Source organism: Pseudochaenichthys georgianus, chromosome 2 (genome assembly GCF_902827115.2).
Source record: "Pseudochaenichthys georgianus chromosome 2, fPseGeo1.2, whole genome shotgun sequence".
Lineage (NCBI taxonomy): Eukaryota > Metazoa > Chordata > Actinopteri > Perciformes > Channichthyidae > Pseudochaenichthys > Pseudochaenichthys georgianus.
Window position 1 is genome coordinate 10,645,868 of NC_047504.1, and position 18,543 is coordinate 10,664,410.

General features: G+C 42.8%; 2 protein-coding genes across 2 annotated transcripts in view; one reads left to right on the forward strand and one right to left on the reverse strand.

Moving 5' to 3' along the window:
* Positions 1 to 48: 48 nt before the first annotated feature.
* Positions 49 to 18,543, forward strand: part of LOC117460246 (semaphorin-5B-like) — a 48,326-nt gene continuing 29,831 nt past the window's right edge. The window contains exons 1-3 of the mRNA XM_034101538.1: positions 49 to 381; positions 465 to 586; positions 17,054 to 17,155. The gene's annotated coding sequence lies outside the window, so the exon portion shown is untranslated. The remainder of the gene's footprint in view (positions 382 to 464; positions 587 to 17,053; positions 17,156 to 18,543) is intronic.
* kpnb3 (karyopherin (importin) beta 3) lies at positions 1,439 to 11,208 on the reverse strand. The gene is made up of 26 exons (XM_034101525.2): positions 11,021 to 11,208; positions 8,633 to 8,713; positions 7,890 to 8,082; positions 7,681 to 7,783; positions 7,469 to 7,565; positions 7,271 to 7,375; positions 6,725 to 6,847; positions 6,502 to 6,622; positions 6,319 to 6,406; positions 6,100 to 6,206; positions 5,885 to 6,009; positions 5,701 to 5,790; positions 5,435 to 5,608; positions 5,133 to 5,351; positions 4,955 to 5,038; positions 4,744 to 4,876; positions 4,543 to 4,664; positions 4,368 to 4,464; positions 4,098 to 4,270; positions 3,898 to 4,009; positions 3,731 to 3,786; positions 3,510 to 3,632; positions 3,193 to 3,412; positions 2,875 to 3,103; positions 2,644 to 2,785; positions 1,439 to 2,561 (listed from the first exon to the last, which is right to left on the reverse strand). Exons 1-26 carry the CDS (start codon positions 11,105 to 11,107, stop codon positions 2,475 to 2,477), a joined length of 3,291 nt encoding a protein of 1,096 aa, XP_033957416.1. The 5' UTR covers positions 11,108 to 11,208; the 3' UTR covers positions 1,439 to 2,474.

The window sequence follows — 18,543 nt, forward strand, 5'->3', positions numbered from 1 at the left end:
TGCATGCAATTAAAAGCAACTATTGGACAATTATCTTAAGTCCATTAGCGATTAGAAAGCATTGTTGCGCAATACTATTCCGCCTAGTCACGCCCTACTGTGCACTGATTGGCTAGTAGTACTCGTGACTTGACGCCCTCTTTTGATAGGTTGAATTTCTCTTAAAAAGTTATAGGGGGAAAGTTATGCTTGAAATGATTCTATATAGAAAGGTAAAAAAACAAATTACTAAGATTAGCTTGATGAAAAAAAATCAAATAATGTATAAATGGAAACAGGAAAAGGTCCGTCACTTCCGGCCGAGAGTCTGGTCATTGCTAGGCAACCATTCGAGACTACAGGTATCACTGCGCCCCACAAGAAAATAGTCCAGACAAAAAGGTTTGCACAAGTACTTTTTTTAATGTAATTAAAGTTATAACTTGTTACGCAGGGTGTTTGTTCAACACTACCCATTGTTAAAGGAGGAAAAAGCGCGAGTGACGGAAAGTTATACCACGAATTTGTACCAAGCTGCCAATTAGCCACCAACCGCTGCAATTAATTAACCTCCTGCCCACGGTACCATGGAGAAAGAGCAAGTAAAGTGAGTATTAAGTAGTTCATGTTTTTGTGTACAGTCTATTATCGATAAATAAATGCTACAACTCGTTTTGACCTGCTGATAAAGGGGGCGTGGTTAGATCCGAAGCTAATAACTAACTGGGGTAAAGTAACTAAGTACATTTACTCGCGTACTGTACAACAAGTTCTTGACTGAAGTATTTTTGCTATGCTACTTGCTTTTACTCTCCACTACATTTTGTAAGCAAATATTGTACTTTTTACTTCTTCCGTCAGACAGCTTTAATGCTGAATTTGTTTAAAAATGCATACATCAATACATAGCTATTTAGTAGCACAGCATAAAGTACATCTCAAATGAACCCCACTTTTACCAAATGCAACCATAGTTGAAATGAACACAATAATGCAAATGAATAGTTCAATACTATAATGGTGTTCAAAGGGGCTATCCTGCATATTGAGTAGTTTTACCTATACCGGCTTAAAGTATATTATGATAGTACCATTTTGAATGCAGGACTTTCACTTGTAGCCAAGTATTTTTATACTGTAGGAATGCTACTTTTACTTAAAATCAAGTAAATTATTTGAATTCTTCTTACACCTCTGTTAACTAAACAACTCGTGCTTAAAAGTGGGCTGACTTGCCGCAAAAGTTGCCGTTTTAATTTATGCCTGTAACAATATAATGTCCAATATCTGGTGTTAATAGAAATAACACCCATTGGGAATTGTCTGTGGTGTTTTCTAATGAAATAACTGTAAGCATAGCCTGCTTGTGTTGGAATACTTTATCAAACTAGCCAATATGCAGTGCACACTTGTTGAATAACTACGAGTCTTTTAATCCAACTCTGGGCAAGACAATACATATTTTTCAACTATTCCTTTAATAAATAAATCAAATGAAAACTTGTCAGAATTCGAGTGGAATTTTATTGTTGGTAGTTTCCAGAATTCCATCACATACCTGCAGGGCTGCAAAGGGTCAAAACCATAAAGTTAAGAGTATGTAACACGCATTTTACAAATACTCTACAATTCATGTTCCTCCATCTTGTCACGTGCCATGAGGCTGTGACCAACAACAGATTTATTGCTCTGATTTTCTGAGAGCCCCTTACTTATACACTGCTACCTAAAGGGCTGGGAACCGTGAAGCAAAACATTTCATCTTCAGACTGAACAGCTATCTGGAAGGCTAATGGAGGGAAGCTGCTTTTAAATCAACTCTCCAAGACAACGATGATGTAATTTTTCCAACTATGTTTTCTAGCCACTTAACATGCCATTACTTTTTTTTTTATTAATCTATTTTTTAGAATCCCTCCAAGCTGTGGCAGACAAGAAGCCGTTTCCTCCCAATGTGACACTGAGAAGAAATAAAAATACAAAAAAAAAAAGTAAATTTCACAGGAGACAGGCAGTGATCGCCCAAAGTGTGCATTCAATTGCTCAGTCCACAGTAATGTCCTGCCCCCATTTCCCCCCACATTGGCCCCCTGACTGTCCAATGAGTTTGTTTTGGGCGACGTGGAGAACGAGTCCCTCTGGGCACGACGAGACGAGTCAAACATCAGGGCATGGTTGGAAACAAAACGTCCGGATATTACACGGGGACACTTTACTCTGGTTCCCACTTCCTTGGGTACAGGGTGAAAGTCTTTGAGGTGGATGGCCAATGTCCTCCATTGTCATAAATATCCAACCTGCTCCCCCATTTGGCTGAATGTTGGTTGAGTTATACGATAGTTAGGATGGTGATTAAGGGGAAGGGGGGGTTTGAAGCTGGCGTCCATACACACTACAGATCAGAGCAGGAGGAAGAAGTGTATGGAAGAGGTCCAGGAGCTCAACTTTTCTTCATGGGCTTTTTTTAATTAAAGAGCGGGGAGGTGACCTGGGCTTCAGGCAGTATTCAGTAGTTCCTGAATGGCTTTCTGCTGCGTCTCGTTCAGTGTCGATACACACTGCGTCCATAAACCTCCCGACCCCTGAGGGACAAGATGAAGCCAAATCAATCTGGGAAAATCTCACAATGCATGTCAATCTTTTGTTTTTAAATCTACTATTTACCTGTACTTGACGGATGACATCAGCCATTCGCTTGCTGCATGCGTCTTCAGTCTTCACCGATTCATTTGCAACTCCATCTGCGATGATGAGGAAAACCCTGGGAAGGTTGGCGTTATCTGGTCCGAGGACAATGGGATTGTTGCTGCGGGGAAAAAAAATTAATGTGTTTGTACAACGAATGGTTTACTAAATAATTTCAGATGTCCTTTTTTCCCCACACAAGCGCCATACCTTTCAATGAGGTCACACAGGAAGTCGAACGTGTGCACGGCCTCCTCTTTGTCCTCGAGGAGCGGGAGCCAGTTGAGCCAATGGGGAAGAATCTCGTTGACGTTAACGCACTCTGGTCTAAACCTCATGACCTTTCCTACGGCGGAGATGCAGTTTTCCGTGGCGTTGACGTTCTCCTTGACGCGGGAGTCAGCTGACTGGATGACTCTGACCATCAGCGGGATGGCCTCTGGGGCAACGAAACAGAGAGGCAGTGAGTTAAAACTAAAGAGCACCAAGCTACCGACATAACAACTAAAGACCAGCGCTCAGCAATACCTGTACAGAACGGGCGGTAGAGCTCTCCTCCGTACTGAGCCATGACGCCGACACCATAAGCGGCCGCCTGCCGAACTTCAGGACTCGTGTCACACAGCGACTGCAACATCGGCTGCAGGAAAACCTCGGCATATTTGAAGGAGGCGGGGCTGCAGTGCTCCACCACGTCGTCAAAGATGCACAGACCCCACTGTCTGTCCGCCCATGGCCTGCTGGGACACTGAAGACAAGTTCAGATAAGAGTTAGACTCATAATCCATCAGACCGACACCATCTACTGGCCCTTTGGCCCTTAACACTTGTTTTACTGGACTTACTATGAGCTGGACGATGAGCTGCAGAAGCTGCTCAAACCAAGGAAGCACTTTCTCTTTGTAACTACTGAACACTGAGTGCAGGATGTCCGACACTTTGGTCAGGATGTACACATCGTTCTCATCCTGTAGAACAAGAAGAATCACGTTGAACATTTACAAAAATTGTTTATGATTGTATTTATTGGACAAACTATTTGACTGTAATCCATTTAAATAATTACCTCGTCTTGTAGCGATTCCTCCACCTGCTCATCATAGTCTTCATCCTGTCTCTTTGCTGTGAAGAACAAAGAATCATTCTGTGAGTATTATGCATAAAACAAACTATGATGGAAAACTTGTTAGAAGAAAAATTCTATGTTGTGCCGTTAAAAGAAAAAAGCCTCACTATGTCGGAGCTCCTGGTTCTTGAAATGCTCCTCCAGTTTTCCCTTTAAGATGCCGCCCAGCTCTTCAAAATGCTCGTTGTTCAGACAGCCGTCTCCCATCAGCTCAATGCACTGTAGAGAAAACACTTCCATCATCTGCTTCAGAAATCCCATTGAAATGGAAATGCTGTGATGAGACATTTCAGGAAGACGGCGTTACCTTGGCGAACGAGTGCATGATTTCCGACAGGACGTCCGAGTCTGGCTCCGTGCCGATGGACTTGATGAGAGCGTCGCACATGAAGTGCCACATCTGGGTGAGGTACTCCGGCCCTCGGACCCTCGCACACTCCAGCAGCAGGGGCATGGACTCGGCTGCTGCCACCCGCACACGTGAGTACGTTAAGGAAACGCCACCATAAAGCCTCATAACAATACAAATACTGACAATAACAGATCAAAGACGTCAAAGTCTGTGATAAAAGGATATCATCATGGAAGTAGAACTTGAGTAGAGGGACCATCAGCTTCACCACCTGCTCCGTGTACTCCACAAAGCCCTCCTTCAGCTCTTTGGCATAACACACCTGGAAAACAACAGAGTCTCTTAGAAATACATTTGTGCATCTCAGTGTTTTGCTGCTGCATCAGAGTGGACTGCTCACCAGCATCTGGCAGGCGGTGGCCTTCTCCTCCAGGCCGGCCGTCTTGATGCCGAAACTCTGCTGGTCTCCCAGGTTCACAAACTCCCAGCCGTCGTCCTCTGATATGCTCTCCATGTCCTGGGCTAGAGACGGAGAAACACGTTTAAATATGGCATCTTTCATTCTGCATTGTACGGCCAGTATACATCTGCTGTTACTTACTGTCCAGTAGGGCCACTTCAGGCTTGATGGATGCAGTCTTCATCAGGGGGCCCATCACTACAGGCAGATACTGTTGAAACTCCTTCCCCAGGATCTTACACATCCTGGCCCAAGCTGAGATCATGTATGAGATCTGAAAACGCCACAAATCATTACAAAAAGGCAATATCCAGAAAACGGATGGTTCACAGTCCTGTTCAAGTGTACCCACCTGAGGATCGTCGTCCTCCAGGTCGTTGAAGTCTGTCTGGGTTTTGAGGAGCAGCTGCATGACTGCTGACGCATCTGGCATGAACTAATACCAGAACAGAGCGAGAAGGACAGATGTGAATATGGCCGCCCGCCAGCCATCATTTAATCAAAAGTTTTCCCCACCTGTGCAGACGTACCTTCTCCTTGCCGACGGCCAGCCCGATGAGGCTGATGCACTCGATGGTCTTTCCTCGCAGCAGCCGGAGCTCCTTCTGCACGGCGTTCTCCACGATGTGTTTGAGTGAGGGCATGAACAGGTCGTAGTACGGCACAAACTTCTCCTCCGCGGTGTCGGCCACCGAGGCGATGGATGTCACCACCTGCTCCAGGACCAGTTTGGTGCCCTTCTGGATCAACTGGGAGTGGAACAAAATCATTTAAGTTCACCAACGGTGGCTATAATCCTCCCAATTAATCTAAATAAAGTGCAGATGTGTACCTCTTGCAGCTTGGCAACCATGATGACGTGAAGGTGCTGCACCAAGCTGTCCAGATACGGGATCAGCAGGGATTTGGGACAGTCTTCTGTGAAGTTGATGAGGGCGGCCGCAGCGTGAGCCTGAACCCGAGGGTTACTCTGGTCCTCCATGGTCTGAAGCAGAGCGGAGATCACCTGGAAGCGAAGGGTCAGTCTTTTTAAATATACACTAGAAACTTTACCTTTTACTCTCTAATCGACTGCATCACATTGCGTGCATTCGTTACCTTGTCGTGGAACTTCTTTTGGAAGGTCGGGGCAAAGTCTGTGGCCATTTGTCCAATTGCATTGCAGGCAGCATAGCGTACCCTTGGGTGCTGAAGGAAAAGGAATAAGAAGCTTATTATTTCCGCCCAAATAATATTCCGAGTGCTGTATTTTCATATGAAATGATTTTAAGTCGTTTCTTACAGGATCGGAGCAGAAGATCAGGACAAAGCTGACGATCTCCTGGAGGATGGCCTCCATCTGCTGGTGGCAGCCCTCCCCGATGGCCGACAGCGCCATCAGCCCCGCGTGGCGATACTTCCAGTCAGCTGGAGACAACACAGCGAGTTGATCTCATTCATTGAGATTAGAAAGTGTGACTGTTAGATGTGATTCAGTCATCCTCAGATTTCACTTACGGTTCTGCAGCATCGTCATGATGTGCTGTTTGATCATGGGCAGGATGATCTTTCCTCCCAGACCACAGGCGATTCTGTCCAGAGCGCTCTCCCCAGCCACAGCGTTACTGGTGGGGGGAAGAAACAAATCCTACATTAACACATTTTCAAAGCCTAAGCATTTTGTTCTTTTTAAAATATACTTTTTGTACGTCTTTGTGGTAATGAAGACAGCCTCACCTGTCAAAGTCATCGTCCTCCAGCTCATCAGCCATGGACCACTCCTCATCATCCTCGAGGTCCACCATCATAGCCAGCATCTGGGGCACTGAAGACACGGAACAAATATAACGGCAGTCTAAAAATGGCCAGAATATATGAGGGGAAACGGCTTTGGTTGGTTGATGGTGAACAAATCCTCACCACTCAGAGCCACGATGGCCGTGTGTTTCCTCAGCATGGCTGCTGCCGTCTCAGATAAAGTGACGATGACCTCCAGGGCCAGCTGCCTCTGCATGTTGGTCAGGTTGGAGTCTGCACACAGCTGAGGAGTCATGGCAACATGTTAGTCACAAAGAGACTGACGTGTCTAACGTACATTTAACACATTTCCGAGATGTTTCCACACAAAACCGTCCAAAATCACCTTCAGACAGAGCTGCAGAGTGGCCTCCAGGTTGGGTCTCAGGTATTTGGGTGCGGTGTCAGCAATTTCCACTAAGGACTTGAGCACCGAGTCATCTGACTGGTAGCATGACTCGTTCACTGCCTGGTTGTAAAAAGACAGAAGATAGTTAGTTTTGCAAATGCATTCATATCTTCAGAGTCATGCTGCTATTACACCACAAGCTTAACCTCCACCTACCAACACGAGTCACAGGAGAAGCACTAAACACTGTTGCAAGAGGATAAGCTGTATGCATTGAAACAATTAGTAAGAGGTTCTGTTAGCAAACTGTCATCTAAGGCAATCAAGCTGCAAGTACAAAGCAGCTTGTTCGTAAAGTAAGCATTAGCTAATGTATGAGACTACTGTAACATTGCCTTAATGCCTCAAGAGGCTCATTAAGAAACTCGCACCGGCCTGTACTGGTCCTGAAACTCAGATAGCAGCCGTAACTAATGGAGGTCACTGAGCCAAAGAAGCCGCACAAAGCGCCTCAGGATATAGACACTAGGAACTGAATGTTACCTGCAGGATGCCTGGCAGCAGGTCAGAGAAGTGCTTCAGCAGGGCCGTGTTGCCTTCATTTGACAGAACAAAGGCCGATGCAGCCCGAGCCGCCAGGGTGCGAATCTGAGGGATAACGGGAAAAAGATAGAGAAATATATACAGTCATATAAACCAGGAAATGACCAGCCCCAAAAATCCCCTTTTATGAGATCTTACATGTGGGTTATCCTGGTCCTGCATGCACTGAACAAGCATTCGCTTGATGACCTCCATGTAATGCTGCTGCTGGTTGCCGAAGATTCCTGGGAAGTTCCTAAAGACGACAACAAGCACACCGGTCAGCCACTAAACATGCAAGCAGTTGACTTCAAGTTGCAACAATATGGCCCTGAGAAAAACTGTTTGGCATCAAGCGAAGAGGGCCTCACCAGAATATGTGCAGGGCAGATTCTCGCAGGTTAACGCTGTCGGAGTTCACAGAGTCAAACAGAAACTTGAGCACCTCTGGCCACTGGTTGTTCCCATCGTCATCTGCAAGAAAGAATACAACTTTAATCACAAGATCAATAGTGGTAATATTGGCGTAACGGTGCCACAACTTCACAGCGGTTTGATTGAATCTCTAGGGGAGCTTTACCTATGAGGTTGCGCGTGAGCTCGGCTGCGATGTCGCAGACCTTCTTGCGGATGTTGGGCGAGATCTCAGTCTGGATGCTGGTCAGCAGCTCCGTCTTGATCACCGTCTGCATCTCCAGGGTCAGACCCGGGTAAATCTCCTCAAAGGACGAGGACAGCAGACGCCGCAGCAGCACCGCCGCCATCTGTTTGACCTGAATGGACAACAAATGTTTGGTTTTAACATGACATCGTGATTTTCTGTATGGCCGCAAATGAATCACTGTTGATTTGGAGAGACAGATAAGGCTTTTTTATTTTAATTTGATCCCAGTTTTACTAAATGAACACCATGATTGTATTAAGTGCCACTGGGCAACAGTGTAATGGAACTTTAACAGTCAATGTTCATTGGCAAAATAAATAAAAAGCCTGGAACATCCCAGAAAGGCAGTCACTCTCCTTGGGCAAGGTACCTCTCTGCCGGCTCCCATTACAAGACTCTAAAAATATCAGCCTCCAGTTAAAGGAAAGCAGAGGAAGCACAAGGGGCCAAGCAGCTGTTGTACTGAAGAGTAAACGTAACTTCCCAAATGCCAAAACCATGACTCATAACGCGCCTTAGTGTCAGGCCGGGGAGAGGGCCCTGTGTAATGGCTGGACTACATTTTTTAAATGCCGTTTATGTGGCACCTTTCTCAAAGTGGAGGCATTATCTATGTGGGTTAGGGGGCCCACAGATACGTCAGAGATAAATGTACAAACCTCTTCTGCAGCAGATACATCTCGGATGGCCTGCAGCAAGAATGTGATCTTGGTCTGGCCCACGATGGTGTCATAAGCCTCCTGTGAAGAACATGAATGGACAGTGGAAAGGGTTAGACGGGCCTTACAGATGCACACCGAGCCCCGTGAAAAATTAATCTCAGTCCAAGAGAGTGTCATGTTCACTTTGTGGCCGTCACAAAGAAATTGCATTTTTTACATGCCTGTAATTCCACACTGACATGCTGGTTGACAATTGCATCAATCTTTGTGAATTAAGAAACATGGGTGTGGCTTTTCAAAAGCTTGTTTAATTTACTTTGTGTTCATGGCGTTCTTGGACTGTAAAATAATAAGCTTGTAGTGTAGTCCATTCAGGCCAAAAATGATATTCAGTGATAAAAGAATAATCATATTTGACTTTTTTAACACAACTACATCTAGATTTGGGAATGAACAATGTTGAAATATATTGCAGCCAAAATAGAAAAAAAAATGTGCGTATTGCAGTTCAGACACTATCCTTGTGAAATGAATCATGAGGCAGTTGATTTGTCTTCAGTGTTGTTTCATTAAAACCACAAAAGACATGCAAACACACATGATGCTTCCTGGGGATGAAGAGGAACTGTGTGCTCTGAAGAGAAATGTCAGATCATTTGCATGTGGTTCCAATGGTAAACAACTCTTAAAAAACTTGATTACGTGACCATTAAAGTTTGTAAATGGATTCCCAGAATTCACATTTGCATGACAAAGGCCGAGCAGGGAGGAGCAGCTTTGTGGCAACAGTACAGTATGTTGGCAGAGAAACCTAATTACTGATCAAACACATTTAAAACAATCCATTAACATTACTCATAACAATCCGATTCCTAAATCTGCTGTCTCACTATTATAATTATCCTTAGATCAACTATCATTCAAGGGATTTACTTATACATTGATAAAGTGCCATCTTCACTAGCTCAAGCTAAAACTCCCCAGATATAAAAGAGTAAAACTGAAACTTTAATACAATGGGGACACTTTAGGTCACTTCACAGCTCTAAGACTTAACAATACATCATGGCTTGAATAGAGTTACGTAAGCATCTGGACACCTACAAATGCGTTGTCAATGTGGACGTGTGGCTTTAAAGTCCTCTACACATGGATCAATTCCTATTGTGTGTGCAAGACAGAAAGGGAGAGTTGCCATAAAAGGATGAATTCCAATGAGCTTAGTATCGGGACAGACAGTGTGTGGTTTTGTAAAGAAAAACGCTGACTGCTAGTGTGATAAGATTCAACTACCTCATGCAAAAGTCTGTTGCTGAAGAGGTAAACTGGCAACAATGCTTTGATGCTAATCGTGGTGGGGAAAAAGTGAATAGGCCAGCTAGACTCAGTCCAAACAAATCCTCTAGATAAGCTAATCCTGTGAGTGGATCAGCCTTTACAGATGACGTGACTGAAACTGAGATAACTAGCTTCACCAGTGTCATCAAACCAAAAAGAGATCACGTTTAAAATGTTGATTTGAACTGAAGGCCATTGCATGAGCTAACACTGCTTGTTATGTTGCCAATCAGTACACTCAACTTATTACATGACATTCACGTTATCTTTTACTTCCTAAAGTCCTTTCTTTAATTCTTTAATCACTGTTCAACGATAGTTTGCTAGCTAATATAACCAAGGATGTATGAAGAAATATAGCGTTGAAGGAGGGACCCCGTTCATTTCTATGAGTTGTTCAGTGGCGCATGAAGCCATATTGCCCTGAGCAAAAGTACCCGGATGTGGGCCGATAGAGCATGCGCAGTAGAGTTTTCCCTTAAGCTTACATTTTTTATATTGTTCTGTAGTTTGTTTTTCACATACTTGTTTATTTTTTGTATATGTTAACGTACTTGGCAATAATAAAACCGACCCTATTGCAAGTTAATGGGGAAAAGGTACTTTAGGCCTGTGACGTAAATTGTAGTACCACATGTTGGCCCCTGTACAAAAATATGCTTCAATGTCCGGCACTTCAGTGAGTTAGCCTTTTAGCTTCTCGTGCTACTTCCTGTTCCTCCACTTGCTAAGATGACTAGCTTCACATGTCAGCTGGAGAATGTGGGGATTTTTAGGCAATTTAGCTTTGAATCAAACCGACAGTGTGACACAAACACTGACAACTTACAGTCTCTATATCAGTATGACGCAACCTGGTGGAAGTAGTTAGATTTAAACCGAGCAGTAAACTCACTTTCAGCTTCACATTGCACGTGGGCTATAGAACCTGTGACGTGAAAGCTGCCTTGCGCGCGCGGCCAGTTTCGGTAGCTTAGCTGCTGCTAACACGATTTCACCAACTGACCGAACTTGTGAAATCAACCCAGTGTATTGTGGTTCTCTTACCTCTGATTGCTTCCTGACGTTGTTGTCAGGGCTCATCAGGTTGCCCAGCAAGAGGTAGAACTGCTGCTGCTGCTGCTGTTCCGCCATTGCAGTATAGATCCCAAAAAAAGACAAGCCGGGTGGAGAAGCGGCGAAATGAGCACCGGCAGAGCCTTGCTTTCTGCTTCGGTCACACAATGCTCCTAACGTCGCATTGGCTGCCTTTACGAAGTCTACTCGTCACTGATTGGACCAGACGCCTGGGTCGAACGCAGCCTGTTGGCTCTCGCTGGTTCTGAGTTCCTATTGGCTGGAATCCACACAGAAAAAGTGAATGCGTCGTTCCTGCTGAGTTCATAATGAATTACTAAAGCGCGGGAAATGACCACATCAGGACTTGCAAAAATAATAGTAGTGCTGTGCTGTTGTGAATGTGTATTAGCAGTGGTAGAAAGTAACTAAGTAAATGTACTCAGACAAGTACTGGACTTTAGTTCAATGATGCTGTACTTAAGTATTTCCATAAATGCAACTTTAGACGTATCCTTCACTCCATTTCAAAGGGAAGTATTGTACTTGTTGCTCCAACACCTTTATTTAACAGACAATAACATTTGTTTAACCAGCAATTTAATAATAATAGATTTAATTTGTTAGCGCTTTTACAGGTGCTCAAAGAGGCTTTACAGATATAGTGAAGGGAAAAGAAAAGGAAGGAACAACAAAATAAATATATAGTTAAAGTCAAATAATACAAAAACAATCACACATTAAAAGCCAGATTGAAGAGGTGAGTTTTTTGAAGGTGGTGAGGTCAGTGCAGTCTCTGATGGGTTGGGGGAGTGAGTTCCAGAGGGAGGGGGCAGCGACGGAGAAGGCTCTGTCCCCCCAGTTCCAGTGATTGGTGCGGGTGGGGATGGATAGGAGGTTGGCTTCTGATGAGCGGAGGCAGCGGGAAGGGGCGTGGTGGTGCAGCAGGTCTGTGAGGTAGGGGGGGGCCTGATTGTTGAGGGCTTTGTGAGTAATGAGGAGGACTTTGAAGTTGATTATTTGACGGACGGGGAGCCAGTGGAGGTTCTGGAGGACGGGAGTGATGTGGTCTCGGGAGCGGGTGTGGGTGAGGAGGCGGGCAGCAGAGTTCTGGATATGTTGGAGTTTATTGATTAGGTTGGATGGTATGCCGTAGGCAGGGGTGTCAAACTCAAGGCCCGGGGGCCAAATCCGGCCCGCGACTTCATTTTATGTGGCCCCACAAGAGCTTGCAAATAATATAATAAGTGTATTATACGGTTACATGCCGCTTTACAGAAGCACATTGCCCATACACTACATGTCCCACAATGCATCTCAATGCACTTTTTTTTTCAAAATGTTACTTTTTTTTCAAAATGTCACTTTTTTGTTTTTGTTTTTACAGAATTTGGCTTTTCTTTTTAAATCATTTTGTGACATGCGCACTGAAGAGACTTGCAATTGTTTGCCCAGACTTCTGCTTTCAGACGTAGTTAATTATGAAGTTATTACCCTATCCGATAATAAACCAATGCAGAGGCAATAATGTAATATAATACATTATTTAATATTAAATATTTATTCTTATATAGTCTTATATATAAAACCGGCCCTTTGAGTGCAACCATGATGCTAATGTGGCCCGAGTTGAAATTGAGTTTGACACCCCTGCCATAGAGCATGGGTCGGCAACAGGCGGCCCGCGGGCCATTGTTGGCCCGCCAGCAATACTATTTGGCCCGTAATTTTGAGAATCAAAAATAAAATATTATTTTGAGGGGTTTTTTTGAGTTTTTTTTTTACAACATAGGACTGACAGTTGCACATCAGGGTTTCCGTTAGCCGGTAATTACCGGTTTTTATCTGGTAAAATTAATTCAAAACCAGTAAATTCAAAACCTGCTGGTCAAAATATCTGTTAATAATTAGGGATGCTCCGATCGATCCGCCGCCAGTCATTATCGGCTGATATTCACTCTTAATAGTTTGATCGGTGCTCTCTATAAAGGCCGATCAGGAGAGCTGGATCTGATCGATATGGACAGAAACGCGAGTGAAGTATAACCCTGAGAGAGAGATCAGATCAGCTGCTGCATAATCACCTGAAGCCCCGCCCACTGTTTAGCGCGCTGCATGAGAAACTGACGGGCTGTGAATTTGAGCTGTCTGTTGAAGATGACTCCGAGGTTGCGGATGTGAGGGGGGGAGATGTGAGGGGGGGAGATAGAGTGTGGCTGTCAATGGTGAAGTTGAAATTCTGGATGTCTTTGGTACGGGATGGGGGGGCCGATGATGATGATGTCTGATTTGGCACTGTTCAGTTGGAGATAGTTTGTTTGCATCCATGCTTTTATTTCTGAGAGACAGTTGGTGAGAGTGGAGTGTGTTGTGGGGGTGATGGTTTTTGTTGAGATATAAAGTTGGATGTCATCGGCGTAGCAGTGAAATTGAAGGTTGTGGCGACAAATTATTTTGCCAAGGGGGAGCATGTAGAGAATGAAGAGGAGGGGGCCAAGCACTGAACCCTGGGGGACACCTTGGGACAGAGGAGCAGTGGAGGAGGTGCAGTTGTTGATGTTGATAAACTGATGTCTGTCGGTGAGGTAGGATTTCAGCCAGGAGAGTGCAGTGTCGGTGATGTTGAGTGATGATTCGAGGAGGGACAGCAGGATGGCGTGGTTGATGGTGTCGAATGCTGCGGTGAGGTCGAGGAGGATGAGGATGTTAAGGTTGCGGGAGTCAGAGGAGAGGAGGAGGTCGTTTGTGATTTTGAGAAGAGCTGTTTCGGTGCTGTGTTTTGATCGGAAACCGGATTGAAATGGCTCTAAGAGATCATTGGAGCTGATGTGGGCTTTAAGTTGTGAGGCAACGACACATTCAAGTATTTTTGACAGAAAGGGGAGATTTGAGATGGGCCGGAAGTTGGACATGATGTCAGGTGTGAGTCCAGGTCTTTTGAGAATGGGTGTGACAGCAGCCAGTTTGAGAGAGGGGGGAACTGATCCAGATCTGAGGGAGGAGTTAATGATGGTGGCGATGAGTTGGGAGATGGCAGGGAGGCTCTCTTTAACAAATTTGGAGGGCATTGGGTCAAGTGTGCAGGTGGAGTTAATTCCAGTCATGAAGTCGGACAGTTGCATGGGGGTCACAGGGGAGAAGTGGGACAGGGGCTGTGAGGTGAAGGGGGGGAGCCAGGAGGGGAGGTGGGGGTGCTGATGAGGATGTCAGATTGCTGTAAATGTTGCTGATTTTGGTTTGGAAAAACGAGAGGAAGGAGTTGCACTGTTCGGTGGTGAAGGATGAGGTGGCGTAAATGCTATAAGTGTGTTTTGCCACTGGACTTCTTTTTAATTAAGTATAGGTTGAATGAAGACCTTCAACCTGCAATGGAGTATTTTCATATAGTACAATTAATACATAAAAAGGTGGCCTATCTTATTACTTCTTCCACCTCATATTGTTTATGACTTGTTTATGAAATAGAATACCTAGACAAAACAGGAGAGTATAAATGGAGTAATTAGAAATAATTATGTATTATTTGGGTCATTCCTAGCATCCAGTGCCATTTCAGCTAGGGTATTCAAAAATAAAACATAATTGTCCATGTTTTGTTTTTTGTTTTTTTTAATTAATCTGAATCTTATACCATTAAAGTATAAGAACAATATTTTGGTCAAGCTCAGGATATTATGTTTAAAAACGTTTTTTTGTTACAATCCCCAGTTACTGTGTGTCCACCCTGTTACTGTGAAAAATAGTAACAGGGTGGACATGTTATGCTAAACTTGGCTATTGCTACATGTGTGATGATAATCAAGCTAGCACTTGGTGACAACAGAAACATATTCGTTAGATATATTCACCATATTTTCTAAATGTAAAAGAAATGATGAGTTCCACTAAAAATGAGCATAACAGGGTGGACATGTTATGCTTTACCGCAACAGTTAAGTTCTTTAAAACTTAAAAAAAAAACGTTGAAGGAAGAATGCATTCACTCTGCTTCTTGAAGATTATTTTCCCACTCAAAATGTATCCTTCTTCTTCTTGAGTCATACAAATAGTGGTGAAGTCCCTCTCCTTCCGGGGGAGCTCCATGGGACCTTATTTCAGAAAAAATATGTATTGAAGTCAATGGAGAGAGAAAGATTATCTTTCGATCCCGTTTGAATTGTGCCACGAATTACACATATGATGTTTGTCAATTTAAAAAATAATTTTGCCACTCAAAAAAAAAAAAGTGTAGTAAAACTGTGAAGTAACAACATTTTTGTGTGAAACGCTTAATGAACTACATCTCTGGTCTCGCAGAACAACATACGTTACCACTGTCTTGCTAAACAAGGGATTAAACTACCCTCACTATCACCACAATGAAACACGTCCCGAAGAATTTCATGCAAAGCTGCCTGCCTTCCTTTGATTCTCTCTGAACTTCCTGGTCTTTTTAATGTTTAATGTCAACCATTTGTGCAGATAGCATGAAGTAGAAAAAGATTGCCGATGCTAATGTAGCGTTAGCATTTCTCCCCCGGGCTTAAATCAAATGGTGTATTATAGAATGATCACACCGGTGTGACAGTACTCTTCAAAGGGTTCACGAAATATGACTACTACTCTTACTGTTTAACATTTTGGGTTACTTCATGTTACTTCATGTTAAGGCTAATACAAATGACAAGGCTGTAATGCTAACTAACGTGCTTGCTACTAGCTAGGTAGCTAACTTGATCCAGCCACTCCTGGTCCTTTCATCAGACGGGAAGCGAAAGCACGAGCAAGACCCATTTCTGGTATGATAACAACCTGGTACTAAGCACACAGGCATCTTGTTAAAGTTGTCTTAGCTATCTCTTATATTTAGCGGAGGAAAACAATCACTCTGGTAGTCTTTCTAGTTGCGTTTTACGACAAACTGACTTTTTTGACATGGAAATTATTGTTTAAGATTGACAAACATCATATGTGTGGCACAATTCAAACGGGATCGAAGGACCGGAAGTAGATGGGCGTGACTTCGCCAAGCAAAGGGGCGTGTCCAGAGGGGACATTCAAACAGGGGACACACACTTTATTTTCAATAAAAATGAATTAATAACAACAATTTTTATTTGGTGTGGAATATTAGGAAAAGGGTTATACAACAGTGACAAAAATGTAGAATTTCTTTGATTTATTTTTGTATATCTGTTACAGAAGTTGAGCAAACATGATTGGGGACACAGCAATTTGGCCTACTTGTGCTAAAATCAGAGTAATTATTTAGAATGTTGAATATCCTGGCTAAATAACATTGTTGTTTTATGGTAGAGGGTATAAACATTTAAAACCAAGCTTTTAAAAAATAATCATTAGATCTTTTAAATACAAAATATATGATGTGGTGGGGACCTAAATGGCACCGAATGCTATGACCCATTTCTGCTTTTAATCTATATCATGCTCATTACGTGATGTTCCTCATATATAAACATATTTCCCACATCATTTACATAACTAAATAAAGGTGTTAACAGCATATGGAGTGGAGTGTGCATGTCCCAGTAGGTGGCAGCCAAGCATTTCTTTTCAATGATTTTTGCAATGCATATCCAAGAACCCTTTTAACCTGTGCTCATGAAATCACCTGTAGCTGTGTGTGCAGGTCATATAGGCGGCAACATATCCAGAGGACATTTGGTGAACCCCGCCCAAGATTTTTCAGTAGATGTTTGTCTTTTTGTTGTCTTAAATTATATATGTCAATATCATTGCCCACTTTCTTTCTAATGCAATGCATGAAATGATCAACTGTATTATTGTAACGTCAAGGCTGTGCTGTATATTTGTATAATTTTTCTGCAAACTGGTTAAGATCAACTTTCTCTATTGTTATTAATACAATAGCTGCTTATTTACATGCAAAAGGTACTCCCAGTTGCTCTAACATATAGCTTATCTTATCTTAGGCTGCTGCAGAGTTTATTACACACCGAGTCCCCTCTCTGGCTCCTGACAGCACCCCTGCTGGTCTGAATGAAGCTTGTTATTTGCACTCAGATCCGCTGCAGTCAGACCTCTGGATACCGTGAACCTGCACCATCTCCGTCTGAAACCCGACAACTTAACCAGCTGCTGGACACAATGCACCAGCAGTGAAAGGTAAGCTCGAGATTTACTTAGTTATAATTCACTTTGTATCACTAGAAAGCTTGCAAAAGATAGAAGCCCACTTTCAATCTTTTTTGTACCATTTTGCCTCGATGTTGATTGAATTTACACCGATCTCCGTTAACAAATTAAGTTGTAGTCTAATTGGTGCTCAGGTTGAAAACACTTTTGAGCTTAAAACATTTAACAAATCTAAAATCAGGATGCACAGTTTACTTCGATGCACATCCACCAAGCAGGACTTAAAGAAGTTACGTTTATTTCTCAAAAAAACATCGTTACGCATGCTCTGACTGCAGTTCCAAACTTGCAAAATGCTAATATCTTTAAGTGAACTTGCATTGCATCGCTAACTATCCGTAATCAACCACACATTGCTTTAAATATCAACTTATTGACGCTGCATTACAGTGTAAGCTGTGCAGAAAAGTAGACGATAGACGATCAATTAACTGCCACGCCACTTTTAAATAAAGATTGGCACACCTCTTTTAGTTTTGGTTTGCAAAATTGCAATAACTATTATTAACATTTGTGTACTTTAATAATGACAACATCAAGATGTATCCTGATAGCATGATAATATAAGACGAGCTGTTCATGATAGAGCAAATTAATATAGTTGTTTCAGTATTTTCTTTTAGATTTCAGATAGATTTGTGTGTCCATTCTCATTCCTTGTCAATCATGTGTGTATTGAGACCCTTTTTTTATATGCCTGCTTATACAGGCACAATAATAACAGGCAGAGCAGTGGAGCACCTTTACTTTAATGTTTATTCAAGTATTTAAAGCTTTTCTTACTGGTGTGTGTGCTACTTACTTTGTCAGATTATATAATCTTTCTATAGTCTTTCCTCCCCTACATTGTTTTTGAAAGTAGATAGTGAAACACACAACACTCAACTTTAATCCGTTATGTTTCTCTTTGTTGTCAGTTTCTCATACTGCAGTAAAATCAATATAAGTTAAAAAGAGGAAACATATATTTAGAGATTTAAAACAGTTCAACAACAAGCATTCATGTAGAAAATATCAGATATATTTACTGATAGTTTATAATTAAAGACATTACTGTACACTAGACTTATTTATTGTTATATTTTCCACCACTTTTTAAACTTCAGCTCACGACCTGACTGGAAACAGAGCCCTCACTACACACAGGGTCTTACTGCTGCTCATTAATAACCCCCTTAATGGAAGTGGCATTAAATCATTAAACTGGACGCTTGAGAGTGTTACCCACAGACCTCCACAGTTACAGAAGAGGTCAGGCTGAAGTGGAAAAGTAGAGGAAGATGGATGAGGAGAAAAATAGTTTATTGCTGTGGATCTGATGGACAGACTCTGACACTGTGTGTGTGTGTGTGTGTGTG